At 45.8% G+C, this 22,788-nt stretch overlaps 1 protein-coding gene across 1 annotated transcript; it reads right to left on the reverse strand.

Annotated features, from left to right (window-relative positions):
• Positions 1-652: 652 nt before the first annotated feature.
• LOC113927654 (heat shock protein HSP 90-beta-like) lies at positions 653-3,183 on the reverse strand. Its single transcript, XM_035728672.1, has one exon. The coding sequence runs from the start codon at positions 3,094-3,096 to the stop codon at positions 925-927; it is 2,172 nt and encodes a 723-aa protein (XP_035584565.1). The 5' UTR covers positions 3,097-3,183; the 3' UTR covers positions 653-924.
• Between the last annotated feature and the right edge of the window lie 19,605 nt (positions 3,184-22,788).

Consider the following 22,788-nt stretch of genomic DNA (forward strand, 5'->3'; position numbering starts at 1 on the left):
GTACTTGGCAGGTAGCATCTGTGGCCAGCTGCCCATCTCCTTGCTGCAACCACCCCCAGCTCAGCACATCCTCTTCTAGGCTCAAGGGCAGCCCAGAGGGACCAGGCCCAGGTGTGGCTCCCTCCTCTCAGGCATGGCTTCCTTCCGACAGGTGGAGAAGGTGCCCAGCTCACAGACACATGGCATCTTCCTTTGGTTACTTGCTATCTTCCTCCCCTTTTTGTCACCCTGGTCCTTAACCTTTAGCTCCCATGAGACCCTGGGTTTGCAGGTTTCTGTTGACATTTCAAAGTGTGCAGATCTGTGTTGCCTTTGTTCCCTGTCCTTGGGTTGGATATAAAGGCAAGAAAAGTCATCAGACTGTGAAAGCAACAAAACTAAATATCAAGAGTGCTCTGCGCCCGAACCTCAGACTTGAAAGAAATGGCAAACTACATACCTAATGTCATACACAGCATCTTCTCCCATTCCATGGGTTGCCTCTTAGTTTTGTTGACTGTTTCGTTTGCTGTGCAGAAGCTTTTTATCTTGATGAAGTCCCAAAGGTTCATTTTTGCTTCTGTTTCCCTTGTCTTTAGAGGCATGTCTTGAAAGAAGTTGCTGTGGCCGATGTCAAAGAGGTTACTGCCTCTGTTCTCCTCTAGGATTTTTTTTTTTTTTTGTATAAAACTGTATCTTCTTTATTTTGCATACTTCAATCTCGGAACAAAATAAGCAAAAAAACACCCACAACACATATCCAAACCCCGTCAAATATCGGAAGGGATAGGGCTTGAGGGCCTTCTTTCCTGCCTCAAAGACAGGAGAAAAAAAAAGAAAAAACCACTGGACATCAGCAGAGGGAACCAGGTGAACCGGGGTCACTCAGGGCTGCTGGGGAGCCATGGGGACACTATACAGAGGGCACAAGGTCTGCAGGTAGAACTAATCTACTTCTTCCACGCGAGAGGCATCCTCATCACCCTCAAGGGGGGGGATCTCATCAGGAACAGCAGCACTGGGTTCCTCCGCAGTCACTTCATCTTCATCAATGCCCAGCCCTAGCTTGATCATGCGGTAGATGCAGTTGGAGTGAGTCTGGGGATCCTCGAGTGAGAAGCCGGAGGAGAGCGGAGCTGTTTCAAACAGCAGCACCACCAGGTCCTTGACCGCCTTGTCGTTCTTGTCCGCCTCCGCCTTCTGCCGCAGCGTTTCCACGATGGGGTGGTCAGGGTTGATCTGCCGGTGCTTCTTGGCCATCAGATAGCCCATCTTAGAGTTGTCCCGAAGGGCCTGGGCTTTCATGATCCGCTCCATGTTGGCCGTCCAGCCATAGGTGCTAGTCACAATGCAGCAGAGTGAAGATACTAGCCTGTTGGAGACTGTCACCTTCTCAACCTTCTTATCCAAGATTTCTTTCATGAGTTTGCAGAGGTTCTCGAACTTGGCCTTGCTGTCCTCCATTTTCTTCTTCTCCTCTTCATCCTCAGGCAGCTCCAGGCCCTCCTTGGTAACCGAGACCAGACTCTTCCCATCAAACTCCTTGAGCTGCTGCACGCAGTACTCGTCGATAGGCTCCCTCATATACACTACCTCGAAGCCCCGCTTCCGCACTCGCTCCACAAAAGCGGAGTTGGCAACCTGCTCCTTGCTCTCACCAGTGATGTAATAGATGGACTTCTGGGTCTCTTTCATGCGGGACACATATTCTGAAAGAGAAGTCATCTCATCCCCAGACTGGGAAGTGTGGTAACGCAGCAGCTCAGAAAGGCGGCGCCGGTTAGTAGAGTCCTCATGGATTCCAAGCTTTAGGTTTTTAGAGAACGCCTCATAGAATTTCTTATAGTTCTCCTTGTCTTCTGCCAGTTCAGAGAAGAGCTCAAGGCACTTCTTCACAATATTTTTGCGAATGACCTTCAAGATTTTGCTCTGCTGGAGCATTTCTCGGGAGATATTCAATGGCAGGTCCTCGGAATCAACCACACCACGGATGAAGTTGAGATAATCTGGTAACAATTCATCACAGCTGTCCATGATGAACACACGGCGAATGTAGAGTTTGATGTTGTTCTTTTTCTTCTTGTTCTCAAAGAGGTCAAAAGGGGCCCGACGGGGGATAAACAGCAATGCCCTGAATTCCAGCTGACCTTCTACAGAGAAATGCTTGACTGCCAAGTGGTCTTCCCAGTCATTAGTAAGACTCTTGTAAAACTCTCCATATTCCTCCTGGGTAATGTCATCAGGGTTTCTGGTCCAAATGGGCTTGGTCTTGTTCAGTTCTTCCTGATCTATGTATTTCTCCTTAATCTTTGTTTTCTTTTTCTTGTCCTTCCCACTATCATCCTCCTCCTCTGAACCCACATCTTCAATCTTGGGCTTCTCCTCATCATCTTTATCTTCTTCCTCTTTCTCCCCTTTCTCCTCCTCTGCCTCATCATCACTGATTTCTTTCTCTCGTTCCTTCTCCAAATAAAGGGTGATGGGATAACCTATGAACTGCGAATGCTTCTTCACCACTTCTTTGACACGTCTCTCCTCTAAATACTCTGTCTGGTCTTCTTTAAGATGGAGAATCACTTTAGTACCCCGGCCAATGGGCTCACCATGGTCTGCACGTACAGTGAAGGAGCCCCCAGCAGAAGACTCCCAGGCATACTGCTCATCATCATTGTGCTTTGTGATAACCACCACCTTCTCTGCCCCCAGGTAGGCAGAATAAAAGCCAACGCCAAACTGTCCGATCATGGAGATGTCTGCACCAGCCTGAAGAGCCTCCATGAATGCTTTAGTTCTGGACTTTGCAATGGTTCCCAAATTATTTATGAGATCGGCTTTGGTCATGCCAATGCCTGTGTCCACTAGAGTCAGGGTGCGCTCCTGGGGGTTGGGGATGATGTCAATTTTCAGCTCTTTACCACTGTCCAACTTGGAAGGGTCTGTCAGGCTCTCATAGCGAATCTTGTCCAAGCCATCAGAAGCATTACTGATTAACTCCCGAAGGAAAATTTCCTTGTTGGAATAGAAGGTATTGATGATGAGGGACATGAGTTGGGCAATTTCTGCCTGGAAGGCAAAAGTCTCCACCTCCTCCTCTCCATGGTGCACTTCCTCAGGCATCTTAAAGGAGAAGAGCTGCAAGCACTACAGACGACGGTGGGTAGGGACTGCGTCCGGCTACGTATCCGCAGCAAGCCTGCACGGGGGTGACTCTCCTCTAGGATTTTGATGGACTCCTGTCTTACTTTGAGGTCTTTCATCCATTTTGAGTTTATCTTTGTGAATGATGTAAGAGAATGGTCGAGTTTCAATCTTCTGCATGTGGCTGTCCAATTTTCCCAGCAGCATTTATTGGAGAGACTGTCTTTTTTCCATTGGACATTCATTCCTGGTCTGTCAAAGATTGGTTGACCATAGAGTTGAGGGTCCATTTCTGGGGTCTCTGTTCTGTTCCATTGATCTATGTGTTTTTGTGCCAATACTATCCTGTCACAGATTTGTAATATAGATTGAAGTCAGGCATTGTGATGCCCCAAGTTTGGTTTTCTTTTGCAACATTTCCCTGGCTCTGTATCCTTGGCTGCATGTTCTCATTTAGTACCGTGAACATGTCTTTCCAGCCCTTTCTGGCTTGCCAGTTCCCTGGTGTTATTCTGACGTTATTCTGATATTCCTCCCTCCATACGTAAGAAATCTCTTCCCCCTGGCTGCTTTCTGTATTGCTTCCTTGGTTCTAAGATTTGCAAGTCTTCCATTTTTAATTCTAATAGTGTATTTATAGACTACTTTGGATTTTCTATGTACACCATCATCTTATCTGTGAATAGTCACAATCATCTCCTCAATGGGTATTCTTTTTGTTTCTCTTGGCTTATAACACTTGGGAGATTCTCCAAAGTAATGTTGACTAGAGTAGCATTGTTTGAAGATTTTAGTATACCTTTCGCAATATCCGATAGAAAAACAGACAAAACATTGGTAAGAAATGTGACCTATTTGACATATATGGAACATTACATAGTAAGTGCAGAATACATTATTTTCAAATGGTCCTAGAATATTTATCCACATAGACGATATGTTGGGCCATGAATCAAGTCTACACATTTTAAAAGCCTGAAATTAACTACGTATATTCTTAGACCATAGGGAATTGAGCCATAGTCATAATGACAAGAAAACCAGGAAGTCCCTCAATGTTTAAAACTTAAATGTAACTTTGCTACATATCCTAAGGGTCAGAGAGGGAATCACAATGGAAATTCTCGATCTTTCCTACATCAGAGCTCACAGACAACGGCATTCTATCCATGAAGAGCACTATAAATAAGGTAGACAGGAGTTGAGGCTTAAGTCCGAGTTCTGCCTGCCTCAGCCACACCTGGCAGCCTTGGTATGTGGTCGCCCCCGGCTGCCCTTTCTGGCGGCCCTGAGCTAAGGGGGACAACATGGCCATGTGGAAATGGGAAGCTCCACACTCCTAGTGACGATGGTGTCTCCCACCAAGCTGCCCTTTCTGGCGGCCCTGAGCTAAGGGGGACAACATGGCCATGTGGAAATGGGAAGCTCCACACTCCTAGTGACGATGGTGCTATTGTATTGTCCTCACCAGTCCAACAACATGATTTCTGAGTGAAATACGACACAATAGCAGCTTCTTGACCTTCCTTAAGGTGTGAAAATCATCTTGTGAGTCATCTATTAGAAATAGGGTTTCAACACGTGTTCATTTATCTGGAAAAGAAATAGATCCAAATAGTAATTATGGCTTCCTGAGCACCTGCCGTTGAGCGCCGTCACACTGGCTCTTTGTGGAATTCTCCCTCTTAAACTTCTAAACTATGAGGTAGGTATTATTAGTCACATTTTCTAGATGGTTAGACAGGGGCTCAGAAACGATACGAGTCACAGAGGATTTGAGTGTGAGAGACCTAAGTGGGATCTCCAAACTGACTCCAAATCCCTTGTTATTCCATACACGGTACTATTTCCCTCTTTTATTTTTTTAAGATTTTATTTATTTATTTGAGAGAGAGAGAGAATGAGAGAGCACGAGAAGGGGGAGGGTCAGAGGGAGAAGCAGACTCCCCGCTGAGCAGGGAGCCTGATGTGGGACTCGATCCTGGGACTCTAAGATCATGACCTGAGCTGAGGGCAGTCGCTTAACCAACTGAGCCACCCAGGTGCCCTGCTATTTCCCTCTTATCTCTGGTCTTCTCTATCTGGAACATATCAAGGATCAGGAATTTTATGTTGTGTGGCCAACTGGAATGAATTCAGTTGGCCTTTTAACCTCTGCCCATTGTAATTGAAGGATCTTTGAGTGAGATACTCCACGATCTCTAGGAATAGAGACATTATAATATTTTTCTAATATTACAGTTACTGAAAGAACTATCTTTTTTTAGTTGATTCAGGCTCTGGTATGATCAGAGTGTACTGTACGACAGGTCTGAAATAGTATTTAAAAACACTCAAGCTCAGCCTCTTCTACAAAGTGAGACCGTGCTTATAAACACAGCTAAAATAGTCCCTTAGCTACGATCATTTACTTCAGGCGCCTGAGTGGCTCAGTTGGTTAAGCGACTGCCTTTGGCTCGGGTCATGATCCTGGAGTCCTGGGATCGAGTCCCACATCGGGCTCCCTGCTCGGCGGGGAGTCTGCTTCTCCCTCTGACGCTCTTCCCTCTCGTGCTCTCTGGCTCTCCTTCTCTCTCTCTCAAATAAATAAATAAAATCTTAAAAACAAACAAATAAAAAAACCGATCATTTCCTTCCCAACCATCGTAGCATTTATATGGTATGACTAGGACTTACATTAGTCAAAATCAGCAAGGAAAGAACTGAGACAGTGTATCCAAGCTTTAGGAGCACTTCATGTTTCCATTAGTGCTGTGAAAATGAGCTACTCTGTTTTCTTCTGTAGTCTAAGGGAATGGTGCCAGACATCTCTAAGATGTCTAGTAGTTCTAAAATTCTGACTTTAAGTTATCTGTGTGCTTCAGAGATTTGGGCAGGAGAAAGGGAGGAGCCCAGCATCTCTGAACCCTTCTGTTACCCGTGTGGACCATGGAACAGGTAACCTTCTGTAGGCATCGTTTTGATTTCTTGGTACTATCGTTAAAGGTACTTTTGTCTCAAGTTCCTCCCTTGAGTAGTAATTCTAATGATAATGGAAATTTTTATCTTTTACCATCCATGGGCCCGGATCCTGGGCTCCCAGAGAAGCTATCCTTTAACATTTTACCAAGCTCCAAATGGGCAAAACCTCAGAGCGTGGGTCCTATTTCTGTCCCAAGCACATATTGTACATCTGGTTTGAGAAGAAAAAGATAACCCAAAAATGCCATTGCAAATGTAAAGATGAAAGCAGCAGGTACATTTGGCACAGTGTCATCTTCATGTCAGGACTGGAGGTTAAACCTCTCATTAACCCAAAACCTCCTGGGCTTTCCTCTTTTCTCTAGTTGAGCCATGAAGTAAAACTTCAGTAACTGTCAGCATTCTCCATTTGGTGCAGGAGTTACTTAATTTCCCTGCAGGTAGAAGATTGCAGGGGATCCCATTTTCTCTATTCACTTATTGCTTACAAAATATATTCTGATCATCTGTTTCCTGGAAGTAACCTTTATTAGAAAGGAAAGGTGAAATTTACTCTTTGTGTGTTTTTAACATATCATTTGTTCCTTCATCGAACAGCGTTTATTCATTTGGGCCTAGGATATGGTTGAATGGCCAGCATCTAGAGTTAGTTGGTTTTTCGTCATCAGATACAGACTTGGATGATGTCTTGTCATTTGTCAAAGGTGATGTTTCATAATTGATTAGTCTTTTCATCAGAAGAGTTACAATTAGGGTCGAGGGAAAAATCAAAATTATTCAAAGCAGCCTTTTACTGTTTAAAAGGTGAGCTTGACTTTCTAGTTTTTCTAAATGTGTCGTCTAGATGTTTTGACATGCCGATTTTCTCTGTGGTTTCTTTGGTGGTGGAGTCAGAAGAAGAGTCTTTGAGAATTCTGGATGCTGGTGGCATCAAGGGGCTTGGCGTCAGGAGCACTGGGTTGAGTTCTGGAACTGCTTGCCTGACCCTAGGTGAGTCAGGTTATCCCACAGAGCTTCCATTGACTCCTTATGAAATTGCTGGAAGGTAATATCTATGGAAAGTCTTTTTCCGCAGAAACTCTTTTGTCTAATGAAGAGCAATTAAAAATGAGGTGATTTGGGCTGTATTATTCTTGAAGAATAGTTTTAAACCCCCCCGTCATAGGATATGGTGTTTTATTGTACAAGGAGTCCTCAGGAGGCTGCAGTGAAAGAATCAGGTCTCAGAGCATGTCCATGTTCCCTTGATACGTTCCTTACAGTTTGCCCAGGTAGGAAGGTAAGTGGAGAGAAATACAACAGAAGGGGAAAGTAGTGAACCCTTCATTAGGTAGCCTTCCACCTTTCTCATGAAAGCCTTGGGCCAGTGTCATTTTGGAAGAAGAGGGGGCGTCCTGGAGCTCTGCAGTGGATGGGGGAGTTCCAGGTCTGGGTAAAGCTGACAGGGGTCTCAGAAGAGAGCTGAGTGCATCGAGCAGGAGGGTGTGGGCAGGGCGGGCTCCAGGGGTGGCTTTGGGTCTCCCGGGTGAGAGTTGTTACAGGTGAGGGCCGTGAGGAGGTTCCTGGCCGAGGACAGGTGAGGCCCAGGTGGAGAGCTGGCCGAGCACCTTCTTCTGTGCCACCAGCCTCACCCAACATACACGATGTCATCGTCTGTCCCTGTCACTCCAGTGCAGACGTCTCAGAGGTGCCAGGCCAAGACGTTTGTTTGAGCTGCTTTCTTTGCGTGTGTGAAGTTTCAAAACTTTGATTATGGAAATGACGGGTCATCGGAACATCTGTTACTCTTTTAATTCCTGCTCTTCTTTCAATCACCAAAGAGAATCATACCTGCTAGTGTAAGGGGCTATCTGTGTGTTTTTATATCCCGATTTAATTAAACAGTGGGAAAACAATCTTCCGAAATATTATGAGAACCCTTGGTGAGTATTGATGTTTCCCTCTTCCATGAGCCACATTCCGATATTAGAAATTATGTTTTAAAGTAAAACACAGCCTCAGAGGTGTAACAGGGTGCCTGTCCTTTGTGAGAGGGGCACATGGAGGAGTGTAGGTTCTTTAGGAGCTCGGGGAGTGGTGCATCGTGCTCCCAAAGGAAATCGAGCCCCCTGTTAGCCTCCCCTGAGGGGGCTGCTTACCTGGTGGCCCATCCTAGGCTCTGGAAGCTTGACCCGGTGAGTCACTTGTGACTTGAGCTGGGGAATTTATGAAGAAAATGGAAGGAATCCTGGAGGGTGCCTGCATTCTTTGTACTCGCTCAACTCCACGTAGCAAAGGAACTCATCATCCCGTGAGGCGTGTGGGGATCCCTGAGGGAAAGGGCTTCACTTCGTGGGCTGAGGTTGTGTCTTCATCCTTATCTGGACCAGAGCCATGTTGTGTGGCTATGGAGATCCAGACCCTTATGTGACCATGTCATTATTATTATTATTATTTTTAAGAAAACAATATAGACATTGACTTCGAGATACAAATATCAAAAGGAAAAACACAAGGTCAAATATATATATATATAATGATTGAACTCGTGGCCTCTCTCATTAGTATGGGTAATGTAGGGCTGCCCGTATGAGAAAGACCAAGGAATTATATTTCGATTAGTGTGCTGTGCACACGTAGCGTTTTATTCTGTCATTTGCCTTATTTTTCTGGAGGGAAAATGGAGTGGTGACTGGAGCTTGGTTTCTGATTTTAAGGAATGGGAGACAAGTGAATTGCAAGACCAGTGTTGATGCTGACATGGTGCTCAATGCCCAGTGAGCGAAGGTTTGAGGCTCGGACTTGGGAGCCTTGGTGTTCAGCGAGGATGTTGTCCGAGTTTCCAGCACATCGAGTCACTTGGCTGGTGTGCCTAATCGGGCTAGTTCCTGCCTTTCTAAGGGCAGTTTGAAAGTGGCTTGAAACCCTAGGGTACTTGTGGAGTGGTCTGGATGGGACACCTGTGTGGGCCAGTGTAGACGCCACCCAGGGAATTCCAGAGCTAATGGTGAGCACATTTGTGAGGCTGGAGTTTGCTTCTCTGTGAGAAGCATTGAGCTGCAGTGGAAAGACGTCGCTGGGTCTTATGACTCACTGTGTGAGCAGGTCTGAGCCTGGCAGGGTAGTCGGATCAGATAGCTGGGAGGTTGTGATGCCGTGGTGGTGGACCATTGCTCATGATGGGCAGGCCAGCTTGCTACAGGGACAGGGACTGGGCTGTACTCCCTGGCCAGCCCTCCTGCTGCAGATGTGGTAAGAGAGTTGCTTCCTGTTTGGTTCTCGAGCCCTCGGCTCAGCAGGGTGGTTGGTGGGAAGCAGCCCACAGGCAGCATTATCGATTCTTGCCCATTGTGCCCCTGCTTCCTCAGAGGAGGCACAGCAGATGTCCTCTGCCTGGTGTGTGTGAATTCAGTCAGCAGAAGCAGTTCTTCCAGAGCCCCACCCCTGAGAAATCCTCTCCACATTCCTGTGCTGTGTGCAAGAGGTCGCTTTTCATCTGCAACTGAAATCTCAGCTCCTCTGTTTCGATCTGAGGCCACACAGGACACCAGTCTCCATGAAGGTCTAGTTCCAGGTGGAACCTGATGTGTGAGACTGAGGCTGAACCTGTGCGGCCGCTGCAGGCTCCTTCCTGAAAACTGTGCAGCAAAGCCTGGTTTGTGATGACGTCACAGGAAAGAGGGACAGGTGCACCACTCTGCCTGATGACTGGAGGATTCTGGACTTTAATCCTGGGTGGCTGGTGCAGGGAGGAGAGAAGTCTGTTTCCCAGGACCTTGGCCAGAGGGAGAGTTGGATCCTGGGATGGGTCTCTGCTCAGCTTTCTCAGATGAGCACCTCAGGCAAGGAGAGGAAGTGTGAGTGCTCACCTGTAATTGAGGAAGGTGTCTGGCTTCAGGTCTCATGGGCAGGTGGATTCCTCGTGTGGCTCATTTTCCTGATAGTGTTCAGGGTGCAGTAGGTGGCCCCCCTGGTCCTGGGCATCCTGGCTGTGCAAGAGCCCTGGGGCACCTTTTCCCCCGGGGCTTTGGACCAGGAAATCGGAGGGAGTCAGTGATGAAACCATCAGTGTAGGCTTCGGTTTCTGCCCTGCCAACTGTGATAACTGCTGTGGAAATATAAAGCGGGAGACAGGGCTGCGGCGCTGAAGGGGAGGTGGAGGTGGTGCTTGCTATTCACATAGGGGCCAGGTGGGAGTTCACTAGGAAGGTGATCCTTGAGTCAAGATCTAAAGAAGGTGAGTGATATCACATCAAGAGCATTCTAAACAGAAGGGAAAGCATGTGCAAAGGCCCTGGGGCAGCAGCATACCAGGTATGTCCAGGAGCAGCAAGAAGGCCCTGTGGCCACAGGAGAGAGCTTAGGACATGACCTCAGGGAGGTGACAGAGGGAGACAGAAAGCCATTGCAGTGCTGTGACCCCATGGGACCCTGTTTCACTGGGCCATCCTGGCTACAGTGTTGAGAACAGATGACAGAGGATTGAGGATGGGCAAGGGAGGTCCATGATGATTTTTTTTTAAAGATTTTATTTATTTATTTGAGAGAATGAGAGAGAGCATGAGAAGGGGGAGGGTCAGAGGGAGAAACAAACTCCCTGCTGTGCAGGGAGCCCAATGCAGGACTTGATCCTAGACTGCAGGATCATGATGTGAGCTGAAGGCAGTTGCTTAACCAACTGAGCCACCCAGGTGCCCTCATGATGAAGTTTTTCCAGGAACTCAGGCAAGAGATGGGCTCCAGTGTGGACCAGACAGGTGGCCTTGGAAGGATTGGTCAGTCCTATTCTGGGTACGTTTTGAAAATGGAGCTCACCGAATTTGCTGATGGGTTAGGTATTGGGCATGGGAGAAAGGAGGAATTGGGGTAACTCCCAGCTGTGGCTCATTGTCCTGAGCGAGGGGAAGGAGGAGGTTTCTGGGGGTAGGAGGTCGTCTGTGTTCCCCATGCTGAGTAAGGGGCCTTTCACGGTGGATCTGCTGATGTGTGTGTCCAGGAGAACATTTAACATCTACTCCCTCAGCAACTTTCAAGTACAAGTATTCCCCACTTTTTAAAAGTTCATGGTAAGACATTTGGCTTTTTTTTTGAAAGATCTACATCATTACCCAGCTTCAGTAACAGGAGGAAACCTGAAGAGCATTTCCTTCTTATGAAACATGTCAAAAAGTGAGCATCGCGTTCAGCATCTGTTTTGCTGGGAGCCATTACAGAGGCGGCGAGCACCCGAACCAGCTCCTTCCTGGGAACCGCTCTCCGTGTCCAGCCCCCAGCGCTTTGAATTGTGTCTGTGAGCATCTGCTGTGCTTCATCTCCATTTATTTTGGGCATCCCTTAGGAAGTTGTGTCCCGAGGCCTAGGAAAAGCCAAAGAAGTCATTTTTGGAATCTGAGCACGCTCACTAATTTTTCTGTATAAATGAATGGTAATTCCTCATTTGGTCTACACCATTCCTGCTGTGAAAGGTTTCCTAGGAACACTGTCCTTTCAAATAGCGGGGGAACCTGTACCCCATCCTGCAGGGTGAGCTTTAGTCTCCGTGCTGCACAGAATGTTCCATGACTTACGGATTTTATCACTCAAACATTGTGCCTTTGACCACCTTCCTTGCCCCCCTATCCCCGAATCTGGCGACCACCAGTCTGTTCTCAGTATCTATGCGTTCAGTATATTTTTCCATGTGGAATGTCCATGAGAGCATCTGGTATTTGTCTTTCTGTGTCTGAATTACTTAGCATAATGCTCCCAAGGTCTATGTTTCTATGTCTGGTTACTGCGAATAATGTTGCAGTGAACATGCAAGTGCATCTGTCTTTTGGCGGTAGTGTTTTTGTGTTCTCTAGATAAATACTCAGTAGAGCAATTCCTGGGTCATGTGGTAGTTGTATTTATTTTTTCCAGGAACTTCCATACTGTTTGTCACAGGTGCTGCACCAATGTACATTCCCACCAACAGTGCACAGGGTCCCCTTGTCTACACACCCTTGACCACACCTGGTGTCTGTCTCTGGGACGATTGCCGTTCCAACAGCTGTGAGGAGATAGCTAATTGTGGTTTTGACTTAGGTTTCCCTGACGATGATTAGTGACGTTGAACAACTTTTTCTGTGTCGGCCACCTGTGTGCCATCTTTGGAAAGTATCTGTTCACATATTCTCCCCATTTTTAATACAGGTTTTTGTTTGTTTTGATTTGTATGAGTGTTTTATGTATTTTGGATATTAGCCTCTTCTCACAGATATGATTTGCAGATTTTTTTTCTCATTAGGTAGATCACCTTTTAAGTTTTTGATGGTTTCTTTTGCCATGTAGAAATTTCAGTTTAATGTCTTCCACTTTTTTTGCTTTTGTTGCCTTTGCTTTTGGTGTCCGACCTAAAGACTCTTTGCCAAAACCAGTGTCGAGAACCTTACTACCTGTGTTTTCTTCTTGGAGGTTTATGGATTCAGGTCTTGTGTTCAAGTTATTCATCCATTTAAAAATTTTGTGTGCGGTGTAAGAAAGTGATCCAGTTACATTTTTCTGCATGTAGCGTGCAGTTTTCCCAGTACCGTTCACTGAAGAGACGGTCCTTTCCCCATTGTATATTTTCTGCTGCTGTGTCATCAGTTAAGACCATATATGTGTGGGTCAGTTTCTGAGCTTTCCATTTTGTTCCATTGACCTGTGTGTCTGTTTTTATGCCAGTAGCATATTGTTTTGATGATTATAGCTTTGTAATCTAGCTTGAAATCCGGAAATGTGGTGACTGCAGCTTTCTTTCTCCTGATTACCTTGGGTATTTGGGGTGTTTTGTGATTCCATATGAATTTTAGAACTGTCTTCTATCTCTTTGAATAATGCGATTGGAATTCAGATAGGGATTTCATCACACCTGTAGACTGCTTTGGGTAATATGGACATGTTAACATGATTAACTCTTCCAGTTAATGAGTATGGCGTATGCTTCCATTTATTTTTTATTTTTATTTTTTTAAAAGATTTTATTTATTTATTTATTCATGAAACACACACACAGAGAGAGAGAGAGAGAGAGAGAGAGAGGCAGAGGGAGAAGCAGGCTCCCAAGGAGCAGGGAGCCCGACGCAGGACTCGATCCCAGGACCCTGGGATCATGACCTGAGCTGAAGGCAGATGCTTAACAGTCTGAGCCATCCAGGCACCCATGCTTCCATTTATTTGTGTCATCTTCCATTTCCTTGACCCATACATCCCCCCCCACCCCAACACACGTTTTCCTTTCTTTTCTACCAAGTGTTCAGTGTACCAGGTCTTTCTCATTCTTGGTTACTTCTATTCATAGATATTTTTTCTTGATGCAATTATAAATAGCATTGCTTTCTTAGTTTCTCTTTGTGGAAGTTCGTCATCAGGACAGAGAAATGCAACAAGTTATGGCACCTGGGTGGCTCCATCGGTGAGGTGTCTGCCTTCAGCTAAGGTCATGATTCTGGGGTCGTGGGATGGAGCCCGGCATCAGGCTCCCTGTTCAATATGGAGCCTGCTTCTCCCTCTCCCTCTGCCGCTCCCCCTGTTTGTGTGTCTCTCTCCGTTACATAAATAAATAAATAAAATCTTTTAAAAAAAGAAATGCAACAGGTCTCTGTATATGAGAGTAAAGCTGTATCGTGCAGCTTTACTGAATTTGTTTATTCTAATAGGTTTTCAGTGGAATCTTTAGGGATTTCTATATATAGTATCATGTCATCTGCAAATAGTGACATTTTTCTTTTCCTAGTAGGATTTCATATCTTTCTTTTTTTTGTCTAAATGATTTGGCTAGGGCTTTCAATACTATGTTGAATGAAAGTGGGCATCTTTGTGTTGTTCTTGATCTCAGTGGAAAAGTTTTTAGCTTTTCACTCTTGAGTATGATGTCAGCTGTGGGCTTTTCATATAGGGCCTTTGTTGTGTTGAGGTATGTTCCCTCTATACCCAGATGGTTTAGCGTTTTTATAATAAATGCACATTGAGTGTTGTTAAATGTTCTTTCTGCATGTATTGTAACAATCATATGATTTTTATCTTTTATTTTGTTAAGATATGTATCCTCTTGTTTGATGTGCAAATCAAGGAATCATCCTTGCATCCCTGGAATAAATCTCATTTGATCGTGTTGTGTGATTCTCCTGATTTTTGTTGAATTCATTTTGCTGATAATTTGTTGAGGATTTTGGCATCTGTGTTCCTGAGGGATATTGGCCTTTCCTTTTCTTGTCGTGTCCTTGTCTTGTTCTGGTAGCAGGGTAATGCTGGCTTCTTAAAATGAGTTTGGACGTGTGTCTTCCTTTCCTATTTTTAAAGAGTTTGAGAAGGGTTGGTATTAATTCTTCTACTGTCTTGTTGAACTCCTCAGTGAAACTGTCTGGTCTTGGACATTTGTTTATAGGGTGGGAGGTTTTTGATTATCGAATCGATGTTTTTACTAGTGATCGGTCTGTTCAGGTAATTTTCTTTCACGGTTCAGTCTTTCTAGGCTGTTGGTAGGAACTAACCCATTTCTTCTAGGTCGTCCAATGTGTTGGCCTCCAATTGCTAATAGTACGCTCTTATGAGTCTTTTATTTTTGTGGTATTCATTGTAATGGCTCATCTTTGTTTCCTTTTTTCTAAAGTTTTTCACATTTTTTTTTATTTAAAATAGCCAAGGTATACTACATCATTAGTTTTTAATATAATGTTCAATGGTTGACTAGTTGAGTATAACACCCAGTGTTCATACCCAGGGCCCATCACATGCCCTCTTTAATCCCCATCACCCAGTTTCCCCATCCCTCTACCCCCACCCCTTTCCGCAAACCTCAGGTTGTTTCCCGGAGTCCAGAGTCTCTCATGGTTTGTCTCCCTCTCTGATTTCTTGCCATTCAGTTTTCCTTTAATTCCCCTATTGTCCTCTGCACTGTTCTTTATGTTCCATATATGAGTAAAACCATATGATAATTGTGTTTCTCTGATTGACTTATTTCACCCAGCATAATCCCCTCCAGTTCCATCTATGTCGATGCAAATGGTAGGTATTCATCATTCTGATGGCTGAGTAATATTCCATTGTGTATATGAACCACATCTTCTTTATCCATTCCTCTGTTGAAGGGCATCTCAGCTCCTTCCACAGTTTGGCTATTGTGGACATTACTGCTATGATCATTGGGGTGCAGGTGCCCCTTCTCTTTGCTACCTCTGTGTTTATGGGGTAAATACCCAGTAATGCAATTGCTGGGTCATAGGGTATCTCTATTTATAACGTCTTGAGGAAACTCTATACTGTTTTCCAGAGTGGCTGCACTAGCTTGCATTCCCGCCAACAGTGTAAGAGGGTTCCCTTTCTCCACATCCTTGCCAACATTTGTTGTTCCTTGTCTTGTTAATTTTAGTCATTCTAACTGGTGTAAGGTGGTATCTCATTGTGGTTTTGATTTGTATTTCCCTGATGACAAGTGATGTTGAAAATTTTTTCATGTGTCTGTTGGTTCTTTGTGTGTCTTCTTTGGAGAAGTGTCTGTTCATGTCTTCTCCCCATTTCTTGACTGGTTTATCTGTTTTTTGGGTGTTGAGTTTGAGAAGTTCTTTATAGATCTTGGATACCAGCCCTTTATCTGATATGTCATTTGCAAATATCTTCTCCCATTCCGTGGGTTGCCTCTTAGTTTGTTGACTATTTCCTTTGATTTGTAGAAGCTTTTTATCTTTTTTTTTGAAGACTTTATTTATTTATTTATTTATTTATTTATTTATTTATTTATTTATTTATTTGACAGAGAGAGACACAGCGAGAGAGGGAACACAAGCAGGGGGAGTGGGAGAAGGAGAAGCAGGCTTCTCACAGAGCAGGGAGCCCAATGTGGGGCTCGATGCATGACTCGATCCCAGGACGCTGGGATCATGACCTGAGCCTAAGGCAGACGCTTAATGAGTGAGCCACCCAGGTGCCGCCAGAAGCTTTTTATGTTGATGAAGTCCCAAAGTCCATTTTTCCTTTTGTTTCCCTTGCTTTTAGAGATAGTGTCTTGTAAGAAATTGCTGTTCCAAGGTCGAAGAGGTTGCTGCCTGTGTTCTCCTCTATGATTTTGATGTGAGACAGGAATCAATCATCTTTCTTTCCTGATTGTGGTTGAGCCCTCTGTCTTTCTTGGTGAGTCTAGCTAAAAGTTTGTCAGTTTTGTTTATTTTTCCATAAAGGGCAGCTCTTATTTTCATTGATCTTTTGTGTTTTTAGTCTCCACTGGATTTATTTCCACATTCCTTTTTGTTATTTCCTTATGTCTACTAATTTGGGGCTTTGCTTGGTAGTTTTTCTACTTCTTTTTCCCATGTAAAATTAGGTTGTTTATTGGAGAGCTTTCTTGTGGATTGACGAAGACATGAATTTGTATGAACTTCCCCCTTAGAGTTACTTTTGCTGCATTCCATACGTTTTTGTAGGTTCTCTTTTTCGTCTGTCTCAAGGTACTTTTAAAATTTCTTTTGATTTCTTCTTTGACTGTTGGTTGTTCAGTAGCAGTGTGCGGCGGGAGCTACTGTTTGGTTTCCATAACTGACGGGGGTCTGGTGATTGTGATTCCTAGCAGCCGCATGGGGAGAGGAGGGCGGTGTGGTGCCCACTTTCTAGGGTTGTGGTCAGGACTAGTCTGGACACCACTGAAGTCAGCCACGCCTGGCACAGAAGGCACCCAGTCACTGTAGCTATGGGCACTGTGCCCATGGCACTTCCTTGTGGGCCAGCTCCCATGCTGCCGCCTCCTACTTTTCATCATCTTCATGGTCATGAACCTCTGCTCTTGCCCCATGGCCTCTGGGGTATTGCCCTCCTTCCATCTGGCCCTCCTCCCTGGTGCCCTGTGCAACCCAATGCCAGGGTAGCCTTCTCGAGAGGCAGCCCTGTCAGTCCCCTGATGGAACACCTCCATGGATCCCCTGTGAGGCAAGGACGATGCCCTGCCCTGGAAGGGGGCTGCAGGTCTCCAATCAGGAGAACCACGTCTCCCTCTTCAGCCTGGCCTGCCCTCCCCTCAGTCTTCCTAAGGGAAGCTCTCTCCACTCTCTGAGCCAACAGCTCTAAACCTAAAAACCAATATTGTTTTATATTTCTCAATGCCTTAGTTCATCCATGGGTTGTGTTTCCAACCTGTTAGTGGGTTTTCAGCAGTCCCGGAGGGCTGTCTGCTCAAAGAGGGGATGATCTGGGAGGGGCAGCCTTCCCTCCCACCTCCCTCAGCATGAGTCCCTGAGCCCTGGAGCCAGCTGTCCCACTGAGGGTTGAGGGACCCGAGCGAGCCCATCCTGAGCCCAGGCTCTGTGTCCGCTGTGTAGACTGATGTGCGCCGGGAGCGTTGGGTAGCTGGCACGGGCCGGGGGCAGGCAGTTTCTCCTTCTCATTCCTCCCCCCTCTCCCTCATAGAGGTAGCTCAGAGCAGTCTCCAAGTCTTGACCTGTGCCTCCTGCCTTCAGTTGGTGATCTTGGTGGTTTCCCATTACTTCTGCCTCCCATATTGGCTCCCGTGGCAGTTCCTGGTTCAGGGGAGGGGTCATACCCTTGCCTGTACTCGGTCCTCTTCCTGTCCCGTACCGAACCCTCACACCTTTGCATCTTCCATGTATGGGCTTGGAAGCAAGCCCATCCACAGGGAACCTATTTGCCCCATGGATCCAGGTAATGACCATTGAATTAGAGATCCAGGATACGTCACAAACCTGCTCTGAAACCTGTCCCACACTCTGTGACCATCTCACACTACAACAGAAAGTGTAATAGCCTCCTGGACTGGGAAGTGGCATCTGTCTCTACTTAAATTCTTGAATGCATAGGTGCCGAGCCTGGACAGAAAGGGACCATGGCTCCCTTGGGTTAGGATTAACAGGTAAAGGATAAGAACTCTGTGAAATTTGAATTCGAGGCATAGAGTGAATAATTATTGTAGAGTAAATAGTCCCAAGTAGGGTTTATGAACATTGTGTAGCAAAAGCTTTTTCAAAGAGGTTCCTGAAAGAAAAATCTTTTGAAAATTTAATTCCAGTAGAGTTAACATGCAGTGCTATCTTAGTTTCAGGTGTACGATAGAGTGATTCAGTAATTCTGTATATTACTCAGTGCTCATCAAGAAAAGTGTACTCTTAATCCCCTTCACCCATTTCAGTCATCCCTCCATCCACCTCCCCTCTGGTCACCATCAGTTGTTTATTGTTAAGAGTCTGCATTTTGGTTTGTCTCTTTTCTCCTTTATTTATTTATGTTTGTTTTTTAAATTCCACATAAGAGTGACATCATATGGTATTTGTCTTTCTCTGACGGACTGATTTCACTTAGGATAACACCCTCTAGCTCCATCCATGTGGCTGCAAATGGCAAGATTTCATTCTTTTTTTATGGATGAGAAGTATTACACTGTGTGTGTGTATGTGTGTGTGTGTGTGTGTATACACATCTATCATCTCATTTATCAGTTTATCAACAGTTTATCATTTATCAGTTTATCAACAGTATTCCACTGTGTGTGTGTGTGTATACACTCATCTATCATCTCATTTATCAGTTTATCAACAGTATTCCACTGTGTGTGTGTGTATACACACATCTATCATCTCATTTATCAGTTTGTCAACAGTTTATCATTTATCAGTTTATCAACAGACACTTAGTTCCTTCCATATTGTGATATTGTAAGTAATGTTGCAAGAAGCACAGGGGTGCATGCATCCTTTTGAGTTATCATTTTCATATTCATTGGGTAAACACCCAGTAGTGTGATTGCTGGATTGTAGAGTAGTTCTAGATTTAATTTTTTGAGGAACCTCCATCCTGGTTTTCCACAGCGGCTGCAACAGTTTGCATTCGCACCCACAGTGCACGAGGGTTCCCCTTTCTCCACATCCTTCCAACACCTGTTGTTTCTTGTGCTGCTGCTGTTAGCCATTCTGACATTGTGAGGTAATATCTCATTTAGTTTTGATTTGCATTTTCCTGATGATCGGTGATGATGAGCATCTTTTCATGTGACTGTTGGCCATCTGTAGTTCTTCTGTGGAGAAATGTCTGTTCATGTCTTCTGCCTATTTTTTAACTGGATTATTTGTTTTTTGGATGTTGAGTTGTATCAGTTCTATACATTTTGGGCACTGTCCCTTTATTACATATGATATTTGCAAATATCTTCTCCCATTCGGTAGGTTGTCTTTTTATTATTATTTTCATTGTTCTTGTGCTGTGTGGAAACTTTTTATTTGGATGTAGTCCCAGTAGCTTATTTTTGCTTTTGTTTCCTTTGCCTCAGGAGATACGTCTAGAAAAATGTTGGTGTGGTCTATGTCAGAGAAGTTAGTGTTTGCACCCTCTTGTAGGATTTTTATGGTTTCAGGACTCACATTTAGGTCTTGAAACTATTTTGAGTTTTTGTGTATGGTGTAAGAAAGCGGTCTAATTCCATTATTCTGTGCATAGGTGTCCAGTTTTCCCAACACCATTTGTTGTAGAGACTGTCCTTTGTCTTTTCGATATTCTTGCCTGCCTTTTGGGTTTATGTCTGAGCTTCTGTCCTGCTCCCTTGGTCACTGTGTCTATTTTTGTGCCAGTACCATACTGTTAGGATGACTACAGCTTGTAGTATAATTTGAAATCTGGAATGGTGACTCTTCCAGCTTTGTTTTTTTCTCAACATTGCATTATCTGTTCATTATCTTTTGTGGTTTCATATAAAATGTTAGGATTGTTGGAGTTTTTTTTAAAGTTTAAATTCAGTGAGCCAACTTGCAGTACATCATTAGTTTCAGTTGTGGTGTTCAATAAGTTAACAGTTGTGTATAACACCCATTGCTCGTTGCATCACGTGCCATCCTTCATGCCTGTCACCCAGTTATTGCATCCCCCCCACCTCCCCTCCAGCAACCCTCCTTCTGTTGCTAGAGTTAAGAGTCCCTCATGGTTTTTCTTCCTCTCTGATGATTTTCCATTGAGCTATTTCTCCCTTCCTGTATGGTCCTCTGTGCTGTTTCTTTTATTTCCCATGTGAGTGAAACCATATGACAGTTGTCTTTCTCTGATAGACTTACTTCACTCAGCATAATACCATCCAGTTGCATCCAGGTCGATGGGATGGTAAGTATTCATCCTTTCTGATGGCTGAATGATATTCCATTGTATGTATGTAACACATCTCCTTATGCATTCATCTGTCTGTGCACATCTGGGCTCTTTCCACAGTTTGGCTATAGTGGATGTTGCTGCTGTGAACATTGCAGGGCAGGTGCCCCTTCTTTTCACTATAGATATGTATCTTTTGGGGAAATACCCAGTAGTGCAATTGGTGGGTCGTAGGGTAGCTCGATTTTTAATTTCTTGAGGAACGTCAATGTTGTTTTCTGGAGTTCCTTTACTAGTTTGCATTCCCACCAACAGTGTAAGAGTGTTCCCCTTCCTCCACACCCCACCAACATTTGTTGTTTCTTGGTTTGTTAATTTTAGCCATTCTACCTGGCGTGTTGGGGTACTGTATTGTGGTTTAGATTTGTATTTCCCTGAAGCCAAGTGATATGGAGCACTATACAAGTGTTAGTCAGTTGTATGTCATCCTTGGAGAAATGTCTGTCCATGTTTTCATCCATGTGTATATCTGAGGTTGGGTTAAGGTCCTGAAGCTTGGAAGATGTGATCGGCCAGAAGGGTGATCTTCACAGGTGAGCCTGGGTGAGGGGCGAGGGGCGAGGGGTTCAGGCTAGGGTGAGGGGATTTGGGCTAAGGGTTGGGGTTCAGGCTAGGGCTTAGTGCTTAGGGGTTAGGGGTTAGGGTTAGGGTTTGGGGTGGGGCTAGGGCTAGGGCTTAGGGCTTAGAGGTTAGGGTTAGGGTTTGGGTTCGGGTTGGGAGTTCGGGTTCGGGGTTTGAGTTAGGGTTTTGGATTTAGGGGTTCGAGTTCAGGTTCGCATTCAGGGTTCAGGTTCGGGTTCAGCATTTGGGGTTTGAGTTCTGGGTTCAGGTTTAGGGTTTAGGGGTTTGAGTTCAGATTTGGGTTCGGGGTTATGGACCTGGGGTAGGGGTTCGGGTTAGCGTTTGGGTTCGGGTTGGGATTGGGGTTGGGGTTTAGGGTTTAGGGTATGGGTTAGGGTATGGGTTTGGGTACGGGTTAGGGTATGGGTTAGGGTTAGGATACGGGTTAGGGTTAGGGTATGGGTTAGGGTTAGGGTACGGGTTTGGGTACAGGTACGGGTTAGGGTTAGGGTACGGGTTAGGGTACAGGTTAGGGTATGGGTTAGGGTTAGGGTACAGGTTAGGGTTATGGTATGGGTTAGGGTTTGGGTACGGGTTAGGGTTAGGGTACAGGTTAGGGGTTAGGGTTAGGGTATGGGTTAGGGTTAGGGTATGTGTTAGGGTGCAGGTTAGGGTTAGGGTATGTGTTAGGGTAAGGGTTAGGGTATGGGTCATGTTAGGGTTAGGGATTAGGGTCTCCCTGTCCTCTGCTGCACAGAACCCATTCTCCTCTGGTAACTAGAGTGATATTTTCGGAACATAACCTTTGGGCCTTTCTGTGGTCTGCTCCCCTCCTGCCCGACCTCCCCAGCCTCACCTCTTCCACCACGGCCCCCCCTTCTGTGGGCCACCCAAGTGTGTGGTCGTCCACATGTGCCCTGGGCCTGACTACAGGCCTTTCCTTTTGCTGTGCCCCCTGTCAGGATCCCTCTTCTATCCCCCTGCTTCATATTGGGCTTGTTGCCCCATTGGCTGGGTCTGGACTTGCCCTCTGGTGACCTGACTTATGTCTGCTGGTTGAGTGTGCCTATCCCCTATTTAAATGTAGTGCCTGCCTTCCCTTGTGAGCGATTTACTAACCTGCCGGGTATGGGGCAGGCACAGGGAAGTAGCCTTAGCGCCTATGCAAAAAAATCAGTCTCAGAGGGGCTCAGCACACTTGCTGATAATGGGGGAGCTGCTGTCCTCACAGGGGGGAGCAGGTAGTACCCTTAAAGGGGGACCAGCCATGGGACGTTGTTGGATAAGACTTTGAACACTTTGGGGCCGGGGAGATGTAGACCTGGACCTGGAAGCTTACACCCTTGGATTCAAGCCTGGGGCCTAACAAGCCCCCTCTTCTTCCTGGTGTCGTCTTTTGCCTTCCCTGTCCACGGGCTGGACCTGATTCCTGATGTGGCAGAGTTTGAGGGTGACCCCTCCTAGGAATACCAGTGGCTTACTGAGCACCTTGTCAGCAGGAGGCCCAGCAGCCTTCCAGGGAGGACCCTACAGGAAGTGGAGACAGGTCTGTGGGGCCCAGCGGCAGCCCACTCAAAGCAAAGTGGGACAGGTGGCCGGCCCTGCTGATTCTACCCACTCTGTAAGACATAGAAATGAGGGCTGTGCCCAAAGGTGCTTCCCTCCTGGAAGGTGGGGACGGGATCTGCAGGGGGGGCGGCCAGTGGAGGGCACCTGCAGGGTTTGCCCAGGAGCTCAGCACAGGGGGAGTGTTCCTGGCTCCAGCATGCTGACTGTGGGGCTGCATGGGTTTCCAACCTCCGAAGCCTCAGGCTCCCCTTTGGAAGACGGGGTGCTGATGGCCCCCATCTCTGGGAACAGACATTAGGGAGGCCCTGCTGGCAGATTCCCTCAGGAAGGTCAGGAGGTGGCTGTTGCTTAAAGCAGCCCAGGGCCCACCCCCTTGAAGAAGGTGCACATGTCCATGGCCCCCAACTCTGGGGTCCTGCTGCCAGCCTCTGGCAGTGACCCTCTTCCTGCCCTGTCCACTGCCCCTGT

The sequence above is a fragment of the Zalophus californianus genome, chromosome 7, assembly GCF_009762305.2.
Source record: "Zalophus californianus isolate mZalCal1 chromosome 7, mZalCal1.pri.v2, whole genome shotgun sequence".
Classification (NCBI taxonomy): Eukaryota; Metazoa; Chordata; class Mammalia; order Carnivora; family Otariidae; genus Zalophus; species Zalophus californianus.